This window comes from Orcinus orca, chromosome 9, assembly GCF_937001465.1.
Source record: "Orcinus orca chromosome 9, mOrcOrc1.1, whole genome shotgun sequence".
In the NCBI taxonomy this organism is placed as follows: Eukaryota; Metazoa; Chordata; class Mammalia; order Artiodactyla; family Delphinidae; genus Orcinus; species Orcinus orca.
Window position 1 is genome coordinate 94,331,526 of NC_064567.1, and position 22,370 is coordinate 94,353,895.

General features: G+C 42.3%; 1 protein-coding gene across 4 annotated transcripts in view; it reads right to left on the reverse strand.

The window, feature by feature from the left end:
- The window catches only part of GLI3 (GLI family zinc finger 3), a 288,668-nt gene that overhangs the window by 86,473 nt on the left and 179,825 nt on the right, over positions 1–22,370 (reverse strand). For all 4 annotated transcript variants that reach the window (XM_049714656.1, XM_004263321.3, XM_049714655.1 and 1 more), the window contains exons 5-6: positions 4,583–4,788; positions 689–835 (exon numbers count right to left, since the gene is read on the reverse strand). In XM_049714656.1, coding sequence (XP_049570613.1) covers positions 689–835; positions 4,583–4,788 — 353 coding nt within the window. The remainder of the gene's footprint in view (positions 1–688; positions 836–4,582; positions 4,789–22,370) is intronic.

The window sequence follows — 22,370 nt, forward strand, 5'->3', positions numbered from 1 at the left end:
AAATAAGAACTCTTGGATGTTCTGAAAAATGATAATCATAGGCTCTTGTTTATATGTCTAGAGAAGTGACACAAAGGACATGTCATAAGCCTTGAGGGACCCAAAATAAAGTGATATAAAGTACAACCAATGTTCCCATTTTCTTCCACTGCTAGGTAGAGGGCTAAAAGTAGGCCTTCCCGATGTGAAAATGTTTTTATTTTTCCTACGTAAAAGGTCTCAATGAGATAGAATTTTTTAATGTAAAGAAAACATGTGGAAAATGAGAAAAAAATAAGTCAATGAAAAATGTAAAACCAAGTATAGGTCTCTTTTTTAGTTAATTTATAAAGCATAAAATCTATAAAACCAAGGAATGACTGGACGAAGCACATTCATCTAATCAAACACGTTCCCTTATTCTGCTACCAAGACAATCAGGGCTGACTAGGTTTTTGTGTATCTGCTAAATTACAATCGCCTGTATCTTCCAGTTCACTGATATGAAGTGAGTTAAGCGGGAGTCTCAGGATGGCCACATCTGTGGAAGCTTCCTGGGAAACCAAGGCAACCAGAGTCCCAAGTATTGGTGGTTCCTCCTCCTCCGGTTTGAAAAGTTAGGTAAGCAACCCATCTTTGTATCTTCCTCTCCCTTTCATGAGTTAGCTTGGCCATGCCCAGGACTACAGAAGAGGGGCCCGCCACTTACTATCCATGGCATGAAGATACTCCATGTGGATGGCCCCTGCGCCGGCGGTGGCAGCGGAGGGGATGATGTCTGCATAGGGACTGCGCTGGCCGGCTAACAGAGCCATCTGATGATAGTATTCCGCTGGGCTGACTCCAGCGTGGGGGGCTGGATGGAAGAGGAGACAAGAAAACATGGTTATTAGTTGAAAGAAGGCCAAAAAGAAGCTTTTCCTGAGACATCCCAAAGTCCGTTTGCCATGCAGCCCACATCAGCCATTCCTTTTACGGTTCTTTCTAGGAAAACTTCCTGAACTCAAATCGTGCTTTCACTGAAGTCTCCCAGATATCACTGATTCGAAAATAAAACTGAAGGAAAAGAATAGAAAAAATAAACTACATGATAAAACTTTCGAAGTGAGTTTGAAGAATCACCAGGAATTCCAAATGATTAAATTGTATTGAGCTGGCCAAAAAGTTCGTTCGGGTTTAAGTAAAAATAAAAGACATTCTTCATTTTCACTGAGAACTTTATTGAACAACGTATTCATTAACCAAACGAACTTTTTGGCCAACCCAATATATGTGTGCATGTATCTGTACACTCATTCCCCTATTTTGCTCCCCCAAATAGAAGTGTCTTGGGAAGATCCCACATGCCGCGGAGCAACTAAGCCCGTGCGCCACAACTACTGAGCCTGCACTCTAGAGCCCATGAGCCACAATTACCGAGCCCGTGTGCCACAACTACTGAAGCCCGCGTGCCTAGAGCCCATGCTCCGCAACAAGAGAAGCCACTGCAATGAGAAGCCTGCGCACGGCAACGAAGAGTAGCCCCTGCTCGCTGCAACTAGAGAAAGCCCGCACGCAGCAATGAAGACCCAACGCAGCCAAAAATAAATAAAATAAATAAATAATCTTAAAAAAAAAAGTGTCGTATCAAATCACTGTATGTGCACAGTTATTTTTTCACATTTCTTACAGTCGTAAACAACTTAGATAACCATGACGTCCTTCACGACATACTTAACATACATCCTTAAGCCTTCTGGCAGGAGGGTCTGAGTCAGCTCTCAGGAACTGGAGGACCCTGGGTCATGAGTGGAAAAGGCAGCACAGCTGGCTTTAATAACACATGACGGTGGCAAGCTGCAATTTTGTGTTCCATAAATTTAAAGCTCTTTTTTTTCTCTTTTTTTCATTACAAAATCAAAAAGAAATACACCTATCAATCTGGAGCAATTTACTGGCAAGCGTCAGCTCTATAGCAGTGGGATAATGATCGGTTTCTGCATGCCAATTTATGTGCCAAAGCTGCAGGACGCTGTAGCAGTTCTGAGGGTGGTCTCCAAATACACTAAGATGTGGATGCAAATCCCAGCTCCACCTCTTACAGCTTCACAGGAAGTTGCTGGGAGCAGTGAAGGCAATGGTGCATGGAAAGTGCTTAGCACATAGCATTCGATCAATAAAAGCTAATTTTATCATTATGATGTAGAAACACTAGCATTCTAGTGATAGGTCTGTGTAGGCTTTACATTTGTGTCCATGTACTTTTTAATTTTTTTACTGAAGTAGAGTTGATTTACAATGTTGTGTTAGTTTCAGGTGCACAGCAAAGTGATTCAGTTATACACACACACATATATATTCTTTTTCATATTCTTTTCCATTATAAGTATTACAAGATATTGAATATAGTTCCTTGTGCTATACAGTAGGTCCTTGTTTATTTTATGTATAGTAGTGTGAATCTGTTAATCCCAAACTCCTAATTTATCCCTCCCACCTCCTTTCCCAAACCATATGTTTGTTTTCTATGTCTGTGAGTCTATTTCTGTCTTGTAAATAAGTTCATTTGTGTCATTTTTTTTTTTTTTTTTTTTGCGGTACACGGGCCTCTCACTGCTGTGGCCTCTCCTGTTGCGGAGCACAGGCTCCGGACGCGCAGGCTCAGCGGCCATGGCTCACGGGCCTAGCCGCTCTGCGGCATGTGGGATCTTCCCGGACCGGGGCACGAACCCTTGTCCCCTGCATCGGCAGGCGGACTCTCAACCACTGCACCACCAGGGAAGCCCTGTGTCATTTTTTTTTAGAGTCTACATATAAGCGATATCATATGATATTTGTCTTTCTCTTTCTGACTTACTTCACTTAGTGTGATCATCTCTAGGTCCATCCATGTTGCTGCAAATGGCATTACTTCATTCTTTTTTATATGTGTCCACATACTTCTCATACGTCGTAAAGACAGAGAGATATATACAAAAATCACAGACCACAAGAGACAAATATTAGTGACCTGACTTGGGTATTAATTGGACTCCTGAGAGGCAGAACAACCAACCAAAGAATATTTTAGTCATATTCATCATCAAATACTATGGAAAGCAGATGACAAGATGTTTTAACTAGAGGTACCAACTTCAGTGGCCCCACTAAATGTCCAGAAGCCGGGCAACATTCCAAGCCCATCGTCAGCTGACCTCTCGACCCCTCTCTCCCTCTGTTCTTATTAGTCACTTCCATGAACCCCCAAGTATTCCATGGAGGTGACTTTCCATTTTTCCCACTAGAAAACCAAATCCAAAGCAGAACGAACTCCAATCTCACTCTTTTACAGTTTTCTTTTTAAAGTGTGAATCTTGTCGAAATGGCAAAACTTCTTCATTAGGGACCTTGCAAGTATATTCACTGCACTGAATCAGAGGGAGAAAAGCGAGCCAGCAGCTATCGCTGGAGCACAGTTTCTTGTATGAATGAGTGGATATTTACTGAAAAACCTCAGGAAGCTTCCATCTACTATCCCCACCATGCACGGCCAGCCTCGGGAAGCGTCTGAGTGGAGAATGTGGACCGTGCTGCTGGGTGAGACGGACTGCATAGTGTGTCTCTGTGCCCCAACACAAGCATCAGAGATCTGTGGTTTGCTGCAGAGAGCTCATAATCCTCTACCTGTCATCAATACAGCTTACGCCATCCTGGACCTTAACTCAGACGCTAGCAATTGTGGGCAAATGAGTTTGTACATGTGTGCGTGAGATGGGAAATGCTCTTCCTGAACCAAAGGAGCATTTTATCATTGGGCACTTGTGTAATGCACAGGTCCAATTTAAAACAGTCAGGTGACAAGTAATTGGGAGGCCAACAGAACAACAGGAATTTGGAGCTTAAGATGAACATCAAGTATAAGAGAATTAAAGTCAAAGTTTGTTTCTTGTCCCACCGCATCCCTCTTGCAGTGTTCATTTGGTCAAGGACAGAGGGCGCATACAACAGAGCCGGCCCATCACGTTCTCTGCGACCTTGCAGCTCAGAGCGTGGTCCCTAGACCAGCAGCACTGACATCACCTGGGAGCTTCTCAGAAGTGCAGAACCTCAGGCCGCACCTGGACCCACCCCAAAGAGAACAGTATTTTATCACCATCCCCAGGTGATACCTATGCGCATCGGAGTTTGCAAAGTGTGGCTCCAGTGGACACATCTGTATACACGTGTCCTTCAGACATGCAGCACAGAAAAGGTTCATCAGAAGGTGAGCAAAATGTGCTGGTTACACATGCACAATGTGGGAATGGCAACAGGGCCAATCCAAATATACGTGAAGCCACAGAACAGCAGTGAATGAGCACAAGGATTTGGGCGTCAGCGCATTCTGGCTCTGAGTACCACCTCTGCCACTTACTAGCCAGTGAACCAGGTTTCAGGTTACTTGGACCCTCTGCCCTTATCCTCACCTGAAAATGGACATAATATCCCACCCTCATGGAGGTGTCATGAGGCTGAAATGAAAGCACGTAATCACATCACTTAGCACAGCGCCTGGCACACGGGACTCAAGAAGCATCAGTTACTCTATGCCACGTTCCTGCAGAGGCATGACGTATGGAAGCAGACAGGCTGGTCTGAGACTCACCATCTGTGGGGCTCAGCCCGCGGGCGGCCGAAATCATGGAGAGGGACGGGCTGCTGTGTAGGGACCGGATGTAGTCCATGTAGGGGTTGATGTAGGGATGCGGAGGGCTGAAGGGGGACTCAGAAGCTGCAGCGGGATTCCGATGCGGGGAGATCCTGATGAAGGGCAGGTCGGAATACGTGGGGCTACTAGATAAGGCAGAAGGCCTAGGGAAAAAGAAAAGCACACACAAGAGGTATACGCATGAGACCAAGAGCTCCGTAGGCAGAGGCTGTCTGTGAAAGAAAATAAGTAAAATTTTATGTGTACTCAAGGCGTCTTGGGGGAAAGAAGATCAGGCATATACATTTCCAGCACTAGGACCTTAAGATCATGGTGACATCGTGTAGGTAGAATGCTACTATGCAATTATTTGGGCAAAGAAAACGGACCTCTGAGAAGTTTCCTGGCACTCAGAATATAGGAGAATAAAGCCCTTTGGTTTTCCTCATGAGAAGAAATTCTAAACAGGCATCTGAGCTTAAAGTAGTTGCTGTGATTCTATTTTCCATTTGACCTGGATGTTAATTTTACCATTGAACGTCTCTCTCACCATCATGGTACTGCATTAAAAAAAAAAAAAAAGAAAGAAAGAAAGAAAAAGAAAGAAAGGAAGGAGGGAGGGAGGAAGGAAGGAAGCTAGGAAGGGAGGGATGGAGAGAGAAGAAAGGAAGGAAGATTCTTCTGGTCTGGGAGTCTGTGCATGCACATGGCAGAGATGCCTACAAATGAGAAAAGAGACTAATTGCAAAAGTCTGTAAGAAACATGAAATTGACACTCTATACATAGGTGCTCCGGCTTGAGTGTTCTGGGTCTTGAGGTTGTGAGCAAACCCAGTTTCACAGATACGGGTTTCCCTGTTTTGAAGGCAGCCCCCCTGCTCCGTGAGCCGCAGCCCTGGGAGGCAGCTTCCTCTCACAGCCGTTCTGCATGTGGCTGGCTTCCTGATCAGCTGCGTTCAGTGAACAATCCGTAACGAAGCGCTCCTGGGGTTAGAAAGTTGGAAAAGGTCAGGGTTTTGATCAAGCTCATGCCTTAGTTATAATGAGCAAAGGTGGAATGTAAGCTTCTGGCTGATGAAAATAAATGCTAAGGCACACCTTGCTGCCACCATACCTCATCCACTCCAGGGAATTCCCTCCCCAGAGCCACCCCCAAGCCCCAGGGACAGGCATTTCTAGAACGGCCAGTCTGTGGAACCCCCCCCCAGCCTCGCCGCCCTGTTCCTCCTCTAATAGAAAACGTTTTGTGTGGATAATCCAGTGAACTGGCTCTGACGGGCTGAACACTTGTACTTTCCCTTTTTTCATTCACAGAGAATATGGCCATAAAAAGGCGAGACCGTGATAGAGAGGGATGTTCTGAGAACTGCAAACTCCTCTTGTGGCGCTGGCTTCAGGAGTGAAAGGAAAGGGAGGAGAAACACATTTTCTCATCCCGCCTCCCAAGCAAAGGCACATGCAGCCATAGCTGGGCTCTGGCCCCCAGCCCCGTCAGAACAGAGTCCTGGGAGAAGCCAGCTCCTCGAAGGGCACTGAGTTAAATGAACCCAAAGCTCAGATCATGAATCTTCTCAGTAGAAAATCAAAGAGGTTAAAACACACGGGAGGGAGAGGATTTTCTTACTTGTTCCTTCTTACTCTTTTTTTTGTTTTGAACTTAAAAAAAAAAAAAAAGAGGCTTTTTATTTGTTCTTCAGATGTCACTTTGGGTGAAATAAAATAAAAATCCAGAGTTTTCTAAATTTACATGTTGGCAGAGTGAGAAGTCACCACCTGAAAATAGCTATTTCTTTTCCAAACAACTTGAGACTTTCCATACCCACTCAAAAATCAGTAAAAATTCCTTGTTCTTAAATAGAAATTGGCAAGACCTATGAGTCTATCCTATTTTAGCTCTTTACTACAAAATAAGTTAGCTCTGTGTCACTGGTTAAGTCTGATGCTCCATTTAGACCTGTCACTACCTTAGAGCACACCAGACGCTCGAATTCATTCATTCATTTTCTACCACAAAGGAAAATCAATCCTTCCAATCCGATTCACAAGTGATGATTATCAAGGAACAGGCTCATTTGTAGATTTATGATGAGAGACAGGTGCCGCAGAAATATAAAAAAGCAGACATTTCAAGACATCCATGAGATGATACCTCCTAGACAAGCTTTTCTTAGGATCCACGAGAAACTCAGTCTGAACACTGTGAAGTAAAAATCAGTGAAGCAATGACATTGCTAATTGGTTTCTTCGTTAGGCAAAAAACTGGAACCTGTAATTTGTCTCAAGTTCTAGAATTGAGCATGGTAGTAAGAATATTCCCAGAAGCCTAGATTCCATTGCAGAATCATGGATGGAAAAAAATCGGCACTTAGAACAGCACGAAGATTATAGATATCGGGCTGGGGTGCTCACCAGTCCCAAAGAAGCAGGCAAGTCAGGAGACAGCTGATGCTTTTCTCTCCTCGCAGATCTGTGGATGCCTGATGTCTGCCTCCCCCCCTTTCACTTTCGTTTGATCTGTTCTCACAGGAAGACTGAGGGGAACTAGTCGATGAGTAAGGAATCAAGATCTGGACACATCTTCCCCAGCAGGAATGCCCAGGCTCCATCCTCCCTTCCACACCCCTCAGGAGCAACAGCAGAGAAGAGGGTTGGTCCCTCCAGGATTTGGAGATGAAGTCAGGAAACTCCACGCACTCTGGTGAATGTCGTACCCATGCCTGTCCCTCCCCTCCGGAGATGACGCTGGGAAGGTACGGAGTCACCTATTTCTCAACGAGATGGTGGGACATGCTTTCAGACAGGAATGCAACTAAGAAAGCTGCAAATGGAAACAACCTAAGTGTCCATCATCGGATGAATGGATAAAGAAGATGTGGCATTATATACAATGGAATATTACTCAGCCATAAAAAGGAACAAAACTGAGCTATTTGTAATGAGGTGGATAGACCTAGAGTCTGTCATGCAGAGTGAAGTAAGTCAGAAAGAGAAAGACAAATACCGTACGCTAACACATATATATGGAATTTAAGGGAAAAAAAATGTCATGAAGAACTTGGGGTAAGACGGGAATAAAGACACAGACCTACTGGAGAACGGACTTGAGGATATGGGGAGGGGGAAGGGTGAGCTGTGACAAAGCGAGAGAGAGGCATGGACATGTATACACTAACAAACGTAAGGTAGACAGCTAGTGGGAAGCAGCCGCATAGCACAGGGAGATCAGCTCGGTGCTTTGTGACCGCCTGGAGGGGTGGGATAGGGAGGGTGGGAGGGAGGGAGACGCAAGAGGGAAGAGATACGGGAACATATGTATATGTATAACTGATTCACTTCGTTATACAGCAGAAACTGACACACCATTGTAAAGCAATTATACTCCGATTCAAAAAAAAAAAAAAAAAAAAAGAAAGCTGCAAGATATCAACTGCCCTAAAGAAAAGAACCATCTAGTAGTCAAAGGCCAGCCACCCCCAGGATACAACAGGAAGATGTTTAATGAGGGTCATTCAGGGAAGGGTCATCAGGAATTCTCGGGACAGCTGAGTCAGACCATCAGAGCAGTGGTACGATGGGAGGGCTCAGGGCTGAAGGGGAACCGACGTGGATGGGACAGCAGCTGTGGGACCTTGGCCGTGATACTCACCACCTTCTTGTCCTAAATAGTCCAATGGGGAGGATACCTACCTCCTGGGGGTCTTGGCAAGTGAATATAACTAAAGCCTGATGTACTGAGCTAGTATCTAATAAATGCTAAATACGTGCATACAACTTACTTCACAAACTATACTAATATATTTCACTCCTAATATATACACATATACAACAGAGACAAACGTATATATGCACATATATACTCATACATACACATAAACACACACACGCATATGAGGGATGGCAAATATAGCATACTATGTGATTTTCAAACACTGAAATATTGGAACCCTTTTTTCAAAGCAAATGGTATGGTGTGAACACACCTGTCTGCTTTGTTCCCCAACCTGTCAGTCTCCCGGGAGCATCTCCTCGGGGTTCCCAGGACCTCCACTCAAAATCATAAAACCGCACAAGGTGGTTAAGAACATGCACTCAGTTATCATTACAGGCAAGAGCTCTGAAGGAACTGGACTTGAACTCAGGCTCATCCTTGACTCTGTCACTGAGGCGTGTTTCCTTATACACAACGTGGAACAATGACAGTTCTCTGCCAGGGCTGCTGTCACCACTGGCACAGGGCACTCAGTAAATGGTGGTGGCCGCTGATGTTCTTGGTGGTTGCAAGAACCATCCATCAACTTCTTTGTGTGTCACCTGTTTTCAGTTCAGCAAACAAATGTCCAAATAGCAAGACTTTTGGAGACTGGTGTTCTCATTTCCTTGCTGTTCAATTTCTCACTGAAAGTTGATGACTTATTCATTCTGTCTCCAAATCAGGCTCTTGTGAGTTGGGCTAGCATGACCCTCCTCTAGCACCGAAGACTGACAAGAATGGCTTTCTAAGTCATCAAAGCTGAGCACCCAGCCTTGAACTACAATGGCCGTGGCAGCCACCTGACATGGATGTAAACATACATAAACTACAATTTTTCAATAAAGCTGCTTTTAACCTTCCCTAACAGAGTCATTTCCAAATTCTTGGCATCTAGATCATTTGTCATTTATTTTGCTTTTAACTGTAAAGCAAATCTGAAAGGGAAGACTTTACATTTAATAGGCAGATGTGTATTCACCGCTGGAAGAAAGAGCCATTCAAGTTGACGGCCAGAGGGGTGAATTCTATTGAAGAAAGAAGAGGTGGGAAATGTCAGGAAGGCAGTCACCAAGTTTTCCATATAAATGACATATATCATTTCACAAACTACCCTAAAGTTGACCTGGTAAATATTTGTCAAGCTTGCTAAACATCTTCATGTGTGGATTACAGGCGCACGAGGAAAAAAAATTATAGGTGTCACTTTCTCGGTTTATATTTTTAGTAGATACACACAGAGATTGAATTGAAGATTACTGTTGGCCTCTCATGACTCTCTCTGCCTTTGTAGCTTTCGGTTCTCTCTTTTCTGGGGCTGTATGTGGCTCCGTGGTTGGAAGGCAAACACAAACCATGGAGGAAAAAAAACAAACAACAAACAAACGTTCCGGGAAGAACACTGAAATTTAGAACTGCTCCAAGAACAGGGATCCCACGCTATTTATGTTGTAGCCAAAGAGTATAGAAATAGGCCTGTGACCCCCTCAAACTAAATCATAAAACTGCTGTCTAGGAAAAAGATGTCCAAGTTGTAGAGGGTTTTCTGGGTGGCCAGAGCATCACCGAGGGGAGGAGCTATGGTTCCATGACCCCTGCATCTTGGCTCATGCATTTAAGGCCCCAGCCTGCCCATCGAGGGATAACGTCCCCTATACTGCTTCCACCTCTCTGTCTTCCCAAGGCCATGAAGACCCAAGGCGTGGCTGCCATTTTGTTTCCATATCGCCCAATGGATAAATGAAGTATAGCTTCAGACAAGAAAGCAGATGGGAATTATTTTTATGTTCTCCCCAAAGACAATAAAGTAATATAAAGTTTGTGTTTGTTTGTGGAAATAATTTAACTTTGGATTAATCCTTTTATAAGGTCATGAAAATAGATTACAATGAAAAGAGTAGAGATTCTTATTAGAGTCTTTTAAACATTATACTATGATAAACTTAAAAACAAAAAAACATGTATTGCAGAGAGTAACTGGACTTCTTAGTTAAAATGAAATATCATTATATAATCTAATTTGTTACTGCCTTTTCATCTATCTTATTGGGTTACTAAAATGCCAAGATTAAAATCACGGTATTCCATCACTTGCATTACCCATTATGAGAGCATTAAGCAAGGTTTATAGGTTGGATTATTACAATTCGCTTTCATGTTGCTTGGAACACTGGAAATGTACACACACCCCTTGCATTCTGCGGTACGCATGAGAGCTTCAACTACCCGAAGACTGAGATGCTGGGGTTTTTTTTTCTACATAAGTTAATTTTTGTTTAATTTTGTTCTTTCCGTAAAAAGTACACACTCTTCATATTCAAGTAGTGGCTTAACAGACAACAGAGGGGAGCTACCCCTTATAATGTATTTTTAATCAACTAATTAATTACTCAATAAGCACAGTTCTAATAAACCAAATTTGTAATAAAACATGTTGCTTTCCATACAGCGACAGAAACAAATAACGAAAATGTCCGCGGCTCATACACCAGACACCGTTGGAAATCTGCATAGTCCTGAACTTGGTCTTTTTCTCTATTCAAGGTGAGTTTTCGGATAACTGCTGCCCCGGAATCATCACGCGCCCCTGCGATGTACACATGGGTGTGCTGGTTATTTCCCACTTTGCCAGCCTTCAACCCGGAACCTCTGCATGCCCTGAAGGCTGCACTCTGTGGTCTGAATCAGCAGGCTCCCTTTCCCTCGGGATTCCACTACGCAGATGCACCGGCAGGAATTGGGGGCAGAGGTGAGACAAGTCAGGGTAGGAACTCCCCTCACTTCCTTCCACTAGTTACAGTTCTGCTGCTGGCATTCTTCCCCGCAAGGGCCCCGCTCCCCAAGTGCGACCCTTCTTCCTTGGCTCTAGCCCTCATTGCCCTTGTCCTCTGCCTGCACCTTCAGGCTGGGGCTGGTAACCTCCTCAAACTTTTGCTAGTCCTGGAGGCTCTACTATCACTTTCCGAGCCCTTAACCTTGTCCACACCTCTGGAAATATCTGCTCCATGGAACTGCCAGGGAAACTGCTAGCTGATAAGATGGTTCAGTTTCAAATCTCATTTTCATCTTCTCTGCAGGTAAAGAGTATTTCCCATGAATTTTTAACTGACCTAGGCCTTTTACAAGTTTACCATATTGGATTTCAATTTTGAAAAGCTACATGTATAACCACACAGATGAATATTTCAATGAGATGTTCATTCGATATACATTTTATTGAAAATATATTTACTAAGAATCCATTATGATTTTAGCACTTTGGGGGATTTCAAGAAACATAATATATGGTCATTTGGTCCCTGCTCTCAAAGAGTTTATAGTCAAATGGGGGGAGGCGAAGGCACACACACATAAAGTGTATAGAGAACAAGTCTTATCTGATGGGTCAAAATGCGTCAACAGGAGCCTTCCAGGATGCAGTCTGGTTACGTAAAATATGCAACATGAACCGTGCTACCAAGAGTAGATAAGATTTGGATAGAAGTAGCCACTGAAGGTGAAGGGACATCACTTAATGTACACGTTAATGCTAAGAGGCTGAATATTTTCTCAGAGGGAGAATTCAAGGGCTATGGTTGATTTCTTTAACAACAAAAAAAAAAAAGAGAGAGAAAGGGAGAGAAATATTTGTTTTAATGGGGAAACATCATTTCAAGGGATTTGAGAATGACCTCCTTATTTTTTTTATTTTTTATTTTTTGCAGTACACGGGCCTCTCACTGTTGTGGCCTCTGCCGTTGTGGAGCACAGGCTCCAGATGCGCAGGCTCAGCGGCCATGGCTCACGGGCCCAGCCGCTACGCGGCATGTGGGATCTTCCCGCACCAGGGCACGAACCCGTGTCCCCTGCATCGGCAGGCGAACTCTCAACACTGCGCCACCAGGGAAGCCCAAGAGCTATACTATTTAATGTTTAATAAGAAAATATACATAAAGCCTTTAGCCGGGGACCTGTTACGTGGTAAGTTCTCAGTAAATGTTGGCCCCTGTGACCAACACGCTCATTCCTACTGCTGCTGTTGCTACTAGAGCTCTGGGTGGTCAAGGCTAAAGCCACGCTGCTTTCATTGCATCCTCGTGCATTCCTTTCCTCAGTTCTGGAGCCGGCCTGGGTTCAGCTCTCCTGACATCCTTGGTGTCATCTAGGAGGGTCCCCCCGAACCTCTTTGGACAAAGCAAAGAGATTAGTGACTTTACCTGACCATAGTAAAATGGATGGGATTTTTTTTTTTCCCCCCTGAAAGTAAATTCAAGGGCATGATTATTCTGTAACTTCACTGCCATGAAAAAAGAAAACGTGGTGATGAGGGGACGAAAATTTCGAAGTCTGATTTCTCTGACATTCCTGCCAACTTTCCACTGATTCTAATAGATTGGAATTGTTTGGAATTTGATGAATTACCAATACCCCCCAAACAGCAGGCAAAATGGCAAACTAATGTCCTTTTCCAAGAAGAAAACACACTTCAAAACAGAAAGATGTTGAAACACAGCAGTGTGGAGTGACCAAGGACCGAGTCTCATGAAATTACAGCATCTAGAAAATCTCTGGGTCCTATGGCGTTTGTTCCTCAGTGTTACATTTTCTTTCTTCCCTTTCTTTTCTTTCTTTTTACTTTCTTTCTTTCCTCCTTTCCTTCTTTCCTCCTTTCCTTCTTTCTTTCTTTCCTCCTTTCCTTCCTTCTTTCTTTCTTTCTTTCTTTCTTTCCTTCCTCCTTTCCTTCCTTCTTTCTTTCTTTCTTTCTTTCCTTCAGGTGTTAACGTTTTCTGATAATATAGAATTCTATCAACCATGACACCCTCTGGTAAGATTTGAGCCACAATACCCGCCAGGTATAAGGAAAAAGGACAGTAAAGTAGTACACAAGATTCGATTAGAACTGCTGATTTAATTAACTAAACAAACAAGCCTGTGCTTGTATCATTTACCTGGAAATTTCCACCATTCAACGTCAACAGATACTTAAAACATCTCAAGAGCCCCAGGATTTAAGTGAGAAGCCTCCCAGCTGGAGGCTTCAGATACTGAGTGGACATAATTAATTAGAAACAGGAAGTTAGGTTCCACAGTTTAATCCTTGCTTCACGTTGAGTCCTCTTATAGATGGTATGGAGGACATTTATAACAAAGACAGGGTGCATCTGGAATGCTGACCCAAGGAGAGATGAGGCTTCTGTTTTAACTGATAATTTTGTAAACATTACTTCAAGAACCAGCTCGAATAAATCCTTTATCCACAGCAGTCTGGCACGTTGAGCTCAGGTGTGTCTTCCAGGACAGGAGCTGGTGTGGACTTTTTCTCTGGGACCATCATCATTATAATCCTTGTAATTATGATGATGACTGTTAACTACAGACTAGAGTGTTTACTGGGTTGTCTCTTATCATCCTTGGCCAGATGCCTCTGACTCACACTTTCCCTCATGCTTTAAATCACCCCTATTTTAAGTGATAACAGAGATGTCCATCAAGGAACTATTATTATCTAAATAGCTCTCCTCCAGAAGAAGACCCCCCAGGTTTGCCAGGGGCCTCTGGCTTAGTAAAGGTGAAAGTAAGAGGCCCTTTTAGAGTGCCACGCTCTTTCGATTTAACTGGAATTAGATCTTCTGAGACTCTACTTCATGTTGATCAAGACTTTATATCCCAGGCACGCTTCTTGATATTCTAGACTTTTAACCCTTCTTGAAATGGAACAGGACCCTATGGTCTTTGCTCCGCCCCCGCAACCCATGTCCTCTACCTGCCTTTTGTCTGTGGAAAACTTTAGCCAAAAAATAAGTTTAATCAGAGGAGTGAGAAAATGGAGAAACAAAGGAAAGCAGTCAAAGGAGACCAAATAATAATAATTTAGTCGTTAAGCGTAGTCAAGGACTTTTAGTTCCTTCTCAAGGGCTATAAAATAAAGCAAACTTTCCTTTCCACCAACCTTGCCTCTTTATTGGCTTTTGAGCGGTGAGCAGCCGGACCCCACTTTCAGTTACATACTGAGGGTGTCAAACTTTTCCAAAATAAGTTAAATATGAAAGGTGTATATCTAATGATCTAACGTCCTGGGGGAACAATTTGTCTATATCATTCCATAGGAAAGAAGCATTAAGCTCTACATAAGGACACAGCAACGTCCTAGGGTTCTTGTCATCCTGGCTTTGGAGAACTTTGCTCCAGGCAAAGGGAATAACATCATGAGAGGCTGAAGATCCGTCTGGCCACTGGAAAAGGAAGCACACAGCCTCTTGCGGCACTCTGTTCTTCCCCATGAAAGCAAGTCTTCTGACACCGCAAGTAAGGATGGATTGAACTTACTGGGAATATCTATATGATGTGTGGAAATCACCTGTTCAGATTACCCTCAGAGAACCTGCATGGGACCACAGCCTTTCTGAAGACAGCTCTTTGGGCTTTCCTTTTCTCATCTGTAAAACGTGAGGATCTGGATGAGATGATCTCCACTCCACCCACCAGGGTCAAAGTATCTTTTGGTCCTAAAATCCAACGTTTTCTATGATTCAAACCATTTGTGTCCGTCTGCCTTTGAGCAGCTGTGACAATTCATGTGACCAAGTCTGTAACTTGAATAAAGTTTAGTTTGAACATTTAGTGACACTTCACTTGAGTCTCATTTTCCTTCTTTGCTCCCTCTTCTTTTCATTTTTAAAAAAAAATTTGATTGAAACATAGTTATTTACAATGTTGCGTTAGTTTCAGGTGTACAGCTGAGTCAGTTATATATATATTCTTTTTCTGATTCTTTTCCATTATAGGTTATTATAAGATATTGAGTATAGTTCCCTGTGCTATATATGGTAGGTCCTTGTTAGTTATTTATTTTATATACAGTAGTGTGTATATGTTCCCTGTGCTATATATGGTAGGTCCTTGTTAGTTATTTATTTTATATATAGTAGTGTGTATATGTTAAGCCCAAACTCCTGATTTATCCCTCCCCCTGCTCCCCTTTGGTCACCATAAGTTTGTTTTCTATGTCTTTTGCTCCCTCCTTTTTTTTCCCACATTCTATTTTTTATTTTTTAAACATCTTAATTGGAGTAGAATTGCTTTACAATGGTGTGTTAGTTGCTGCTGTATAACAAAGTGAATCAGCTATACGTATACATACATCCCCATATCTCCTCCCTCTTGCGTCTCCCTCTTTTGAATGGCATTGCCATCATCACTGCGACTGATGTCCCCCTGCCCCTGGCCACTCTGGTCTTCAACTTTGACATTTCTCCCTGGAGAAATGAAAGCGTCTGGCTTTACGCTGATTGGATTTGGATGATGATGGATAAGCAAAAATTGCGACCATGTGAACGGTTCGGTACTGAGCCTCAGCTTAAACCCTAAAGGAGCTTTACCAGTGAGTTCATGGCTATTAGATGTTTTTATATCAACAACACTTTTCCCATCCAGGTTTGTGCATTTTATCTTTATTCTTTCATATCCTGAAATTGCTTGGATAACAGAGAGGGTTTATATATTATACACACACACAGACACACACACACACACACACACACACATTTCTAAGAGCAGCCTGAACTTTTAGGGGAAATTGAAGAGGCTTTGTGTCAAGTACAGCTAAATCCAGCCTTTCCATATCAAACCTCTGCTAGAAAATTACTGTGCAGATGATAAGGCAGAAAGATATAATAAAAAGTGACTCTACTCAATTTACACTGCAATATTGGTATGACTGAATATTTCTCATTCAGGTGCCTGATAAAATCGCTAAACTGTATTGCAGATAAATAAAGGAGGCTTCTGTCAAGAATAAACACCATTAATCATGAAGTCTTACCCTCTGAGAGCCTGTGCTATGCATCTGCACGAATACACCAACACAACCAGCAGGCAACATATACTTCCTCGCTTTATACCCTTTCAGGCTGAAGTTGGCCTCCTTTTTCATTTCGTATGATTCAGGCAGCAAGAGCATTTTGACAACACTCTCTTTACATTTTAACTTTACACTCCGCAACTGGGTCCTTTATTACAACATTGAGGAAACATCAGCTGGGTTCTTGGGGGAAAAAAATCCTCGACAATGAAATAATTTTTTGGTTGATTACAAACCTACACAGTCAATATATATATGATCTATACTGTATTTCATCAAAGCTAAGATGCTATTGATCTAAAGACCCAGCATTATTTTAGGAACCACTCAGAAGGATGGTTCTTCCTTATCACCTTCAATTTTTACTTTATACTTATGAAAAGAGTTCTTTCAGGCTTATTCGGACAGAGGCTTTGTCATATATCACTGCAGTACTTGCACAAAAAGGAAAATCTAAGGCAAAGTAAGTTTATTGAGATACCTGTTGCTGTACACCTGAAACTAACAAAATTAAACTAAATTAAATTTAAAAAAAGAGATACTGGAAACTTCCTCACGACTGCCACTTCCCAGTAGCAATCGTAAAATACAACAGACTGTAAGATACATTCCAATTTCAGAGATGTTAAAAGGTGCAGAAAAGATGAACTTAGAATAGATGGCTTAAATATGATGATAGCCACGTATTCGGTCATTCTGCCATTTGTCAAACACTTATGACGTGCCAGAGGCTGTGTTATGTGCTATCTATTTGCTCCTTCATTGAATACTTGATTCACATGGGACTGAATAATTCAACTGGGCTTGGACAGAGTAGGTAATCTGATAGTAAATACCCAAGCTGGATTCAAATCAAGTCCATAATTGTAAACACAAAGGAAAATTACTCCAAGACAAATACAAGTGTGTACATCCATGCTTAAATGCACTTATATTTTAGCATTATTGAGGCTTTTACACAACCAGGACAGTATGATTTTCCAGTGACCTTTTCACTCCAAAGGGAATTGATTTGAACATTCACAGATTCACGGGGCACACAAGGCGCCCAGTGGCCCTGTGCGCTGGTGGCCCAGGGATGTGTAAGGCATCACTAGAGAGTGTGGGGAAAAAAGCAGGAGGTACCACCAGAGTTTGTGCAAGACTCTCCCAGCAGATCTTCACAGGAGGAAAGAGGGTAGGAGAAAAAACTGGCATGTGGGCATGTACATAAAAGGGCCAGGATGTTTTCATAGATTCCTCTTCTAAGGAAAAAAACCATGAACAAACCTCAACTTTCCATAACCGTGGGATGTTAGAAGGCATCTGAAAGATCATTTAATCCAATGGTTTTAGTTCACAGATGAAAACAAGGAGACCCAGAGAGGTCAGGGCCCGTGTTCAAGGACCCAGTGGATCTGTGGCAGAGCCGAGATGGAAATGAGTGAGGCCCACATTTATTGTGAAAACAGCTTATACAGAGGCTCATCCGAAGCCAATCGAGTTAGGTTGGAATCGAGTTAGGTTGGCATTTTCAGGAATTACACTTTGAAACCCGGAAAAAAAGCATTATCATGGGCTAATGTCACCAACATTCTATTGGGTGGAGAGGAGGAATGCTCAGAGGCGATTACTCAGCAAAGCTGTAATCCAGTCCTACTTGTAAGGGATGTTTCATTGTGTTACACAGGAAGTATTCCAACAGCTGTGTTTTGGCTCCCTGGGGGATCTGTTTTCAGAGCCCACTCCAAGGAGGTAGGGCCTCTTGTAGCCAAAAGAGGTTTAATTCCCATCTTCCAAACAAATCCTCCCCGTGTAAAGAAGCACCGTGATCCCGCAGAGTGGATGCATTTATTTGCCAAAGAGAACACAGACTCTCACAGAAAGACTGGGCCCCGCAGTACGCAGCCATTCCAACTGACACCAAGAGCTCAGTTCGAACCAGGACCAGCAAGAAGATCCCAAGAAACCGGAACCAGGCCCTGGCCACACGGCTCGGGACCTTCCCCAGTTCCTTAAGGAAGAGCTTCTGTGTCTATACGGGCATTCACACTGCATATAATTTTCATCACAGATTGCATGTTCAATCATCTCTGAAAAACTCTTTGGTCCTCTTTCGGGAAGTTTTAAGTCAAAACCACTTCCAGGCACATTGTCAACAAATGGAGGTTCCCTGTTAGGTACAGCACACCCTACCTGCGTGTCAGAGTCAAGTTTCTCATGGGTTAAAAAATGGTTCAAAACAGGTGAACAGACCCCTTAGAGAATTCTGTTCTTAAGACAGCTGAAGTTTTTCTGGCGGTATCGCAATGCTTTCACAATACCTATCATGAAGGCATAATTCATTAAAGAATCAAATATTTAAACTATATTAGTAGAGGTTAAAAAAACCGTAATTCGTAAGTCTGTTCACTGCCCATCTCTGTCTCAGTCATAAATTGTACTTCAGAAAACATATACGCACAAGAAAATATAATGGCTATGATTAGGATATCTGCATAATTTTCATTATTGTTGTTCGTTATTTCTACACAGACATGCATTTTGTACAAAATAATTATGAAATTCCAGATGTAGATTTAACTTGAATGGAGCTAGCGGGCTCCCCTCCCACCCGGCCCAGGACAATTTATGTTACTGAATTCGGCATGAGTATATGAACCTGAACTGTCCTCTTTCAAGAGCCTGAGTCACGGTGAAAGGACTAGTACCCTCCTTCCGTGAGTTTCAAGCTAGCGATGATTCAACAGCAGCTATGTTTTTATTTTTTTCATATAATATATATATTTATTTATTTATTTTACATCTTTATTGGAGTATAATTGCTTTACAATGGTGTGTTAGTTTCTGCTTTATAACAAAGTGAATCAGTTATACATATACATGTATCCCCATATCTCTTCCCTTTTGCGTCTCCCTCCCTCCCACCCTCCCTATCCCACCCCTCTAGGTGGTCACAAAGCACTGAGCTGATCTCCCTGTGCTGTGTGGCTGCTTCCCACTAGCTATGTATTTTACGTTTGGTAGTGTATATATGTCCATGCCACTCTCTCGCTTTGTCACAGCTTACCCTTCCCCCTCCCCATATCCTCAAGCCCATGCTCTAGTAGGTCTGTGTCTATGTTTTTAAACCAGAATGAAGCACTACCCTCTCGCTAATGAGGTTACAAAATGTCTTTAGGTCTCCGTGTTAGGGGCACTTACAAGCACTCTGCTTAGCAGAGGTCCACGGCACTTGGAAGCTGTGGACTAATCACCCAGGCCGGAATCAAATGGGCTGGAAGAATTCGGAGACTTGGCTCCGAGGAATGTAATTCATGCAGAAAAGCGCTATCAGAGCGAGGCCAGGGAACCTCGTGGGAAGAAAGCAAAATAAACAGTTCAACAAAGAAAACAAAGACAGGCCAATAGCCTTTTCTAAAGCTTGAGTACACTGAGACTTCAGTGGGGTCCCCCAGACAAAGACCTCATCAAAGAACACCCTTGCAAAGCAAACAGACCCTGAAGGACGTTTCCCTCCTGCACTGGGGGAGAAGGGACCAGACTCTAGTTTTCTGTCTTTCCAATTCAACTTCCTCTCACCTTCCTCCTCCCAGCAAACAAAGAAACACCAAACAACAATAATCAAAATAACGGAACAGTCCTATGTTTGTCTGGGTCCAAAGATGGGGGGAGGTGGGGAAGTCCAGCCAAATTAAAAACGGTGCAGTGTAATTTCTGACTGTGTTTCAGGTCACGGGAAGGCCCTCACCAGTGTACGACCCGTCTTGGTCAGAGACACACAGCCTGCTCTGCACACCCCAGAGATGGAGAGAGACTCATGAAGGGCTCAAGGACTTTCACTTTGAAAGTCTCACAAGCAGCAAGGGACATCACCACCCGGGTGCGGGTGCCTGTTGACTTGGAGAGAATCCCTCCATAGAGCTCAGTGCAGCCTTAGGCCTGAGGTTGGGCCTCTGCTTTCAGCAACCCCCATACCCCCGATTCCCTGACATCTGGCAAACTCTTGAATTGGACTCTTCTTCACTCCATCCAGTAACTATTGATACATGTATCTCAGCAGCCCTGAAATCCAAAGTCTGAGTGACCGGATTTTGATCATTAAAACAAGATTAAAATACTTCAGGCTGACTTTCTTTTCTCCTCTTGACTACTTCCATGAAGAAGAGATCATGCAGTCTTTTATCAGCTAAGCTCCAGGACAGGCTGAGATGACCACGAGAAAAATGGACAGACGTCAGCACCGTGTATGTGTGTGTGTGCGCTTATATGTGTATGTGAGCATGTAAATATATATATATATATATATATATATATATAGTGTGTGTGTGTGTATATATGTATATGAATATATATGTGTGTGTGCTTATATGTGTATGTGAGCATGTAAATATATATAGTGTGTGTATATATATGAATATATATGTGTGTGTGTGCTTATATGTGTATGTGAGCATGTAAATATATATATATAGTGTGTGTGTATATATGTATACAAATATATATATGTGTGTGTGTGCTTATATGTGTATGTGAATATATATAGTGTGTGTGTATATATGTATATGAATATATATCTCTGTGTGTTTTGGGGGTGTATATGTGTATCTGTGTTTATACATGTATGTGAGTGTGTGTATATATATATAGTGTGTGTGTATATATGTATATGGATATATATATGTGTGTTTTGGGGGTGTATATGTGTGTGTGTTTATATATGTATGTGAGTGTGTATATATATATAGTGTGTGTGTATATATGTATATGAATATATATGTGTGTGTGTGTTTTGGGGGTGTATATGTGTGTCTGTGTTTATACATGTATGTGAGTGTGTATATATATAGTGTGTGTATATATGTATATGAATATATATATATATGTGTGTGTGTTTTGGGGGTGTATGTGTGTGTGTTTATATATGTATGTGAGTGTGTGTATATATATATATAGTGTGTGTATGTATATATGTATGTGAGTATACATATGTGTGTGTGTGTGTGCATAGTGAAATAACAGAAAACGCTTACGTTAAATAAACTGAAAATGTTAATATTAACACAATCTCATATAATCCTAATTTTCATGTGTTATATCCCAGGTAAATACAGTAGGAAAAACCTTTAAAAATCAGAGACCTCTTTAGAAGTCTGACTGCCTTTTGTCCTGATTTAACCTTTGAATCTGTTTCTGAAAACTTTCACGGGTGTGCACAGTTTATGTTGAAAACCACGTATGCTAGGAAGATGGGGATTTTGTTCATGGGGGAGTCACAGATCTCTTTGAATAGAGGCAAGAAGCATTTTAGGAAGCTAGCAATGCTTTCTTTGGACCCTGTCTTCAAAATGTAAATCATATTCAAGCAACAGGGTTTGGTGATTTGTTTTGCAAATCATTTGGCAGGTCATTTAACCGTCAGTACATCCCTTTTCCCACCTTACATAATAAAGATACTGTTCACTTCTGGTGAGCTTGGCAATATTTGAATACTATTTGAATGTATTTGGAAGATGGTGATTCTCTAGTTAGTGCTAAACTCATTCTAGGTAGTAGAAGACACACATGAACCTTGTCAGGCCCTGGGAATTATTTAATGCACTGAGTTAATATAACTCCCTCAGGCAGAAGCTCTTACTACTTAGGAATGACTGGGGCCTGGGGGGTGGGTGGGCGGTGTCAGGTTCCTTAGGAACTATTCACAGGTACCCACTAGCAACCAGCGCTGAGGGACCCTCACAGGTGAACTTGTAAAAGAATGCCTTCAACTGCCTGCCGCTCATTCATTTTGGTATTAATGAATTAGATTTTCAGATGGAGGCTAAGTTCCTATTTCCTATAACAGTCCCAATGGCAAAATTTTTAATGAAATTATAATCTCTCTGTAGTTGGATAAGAAAGTTTTAAATATCTATAACTCATAAACATGTGGGATGTTTCATTACCCAGAAAATTAGTGGTTGAATATTAGAAAATCTATAGCTTTGGATTAGAGATCCTTATTTTTTTTCTTTACTGGAAAGGTACAGTCAGCCCTCTGTATCTGGGGTTTCACATCCATGGGTTTCAACCAACCATGGATAGAAAATATTTGGGGAAAAAAAATTTCTGTAAAGTTCCAGAAAGCAAAACTTGGAAACTGCAGCATGCTGGCAACTGTTTATGTTAACACTTACACT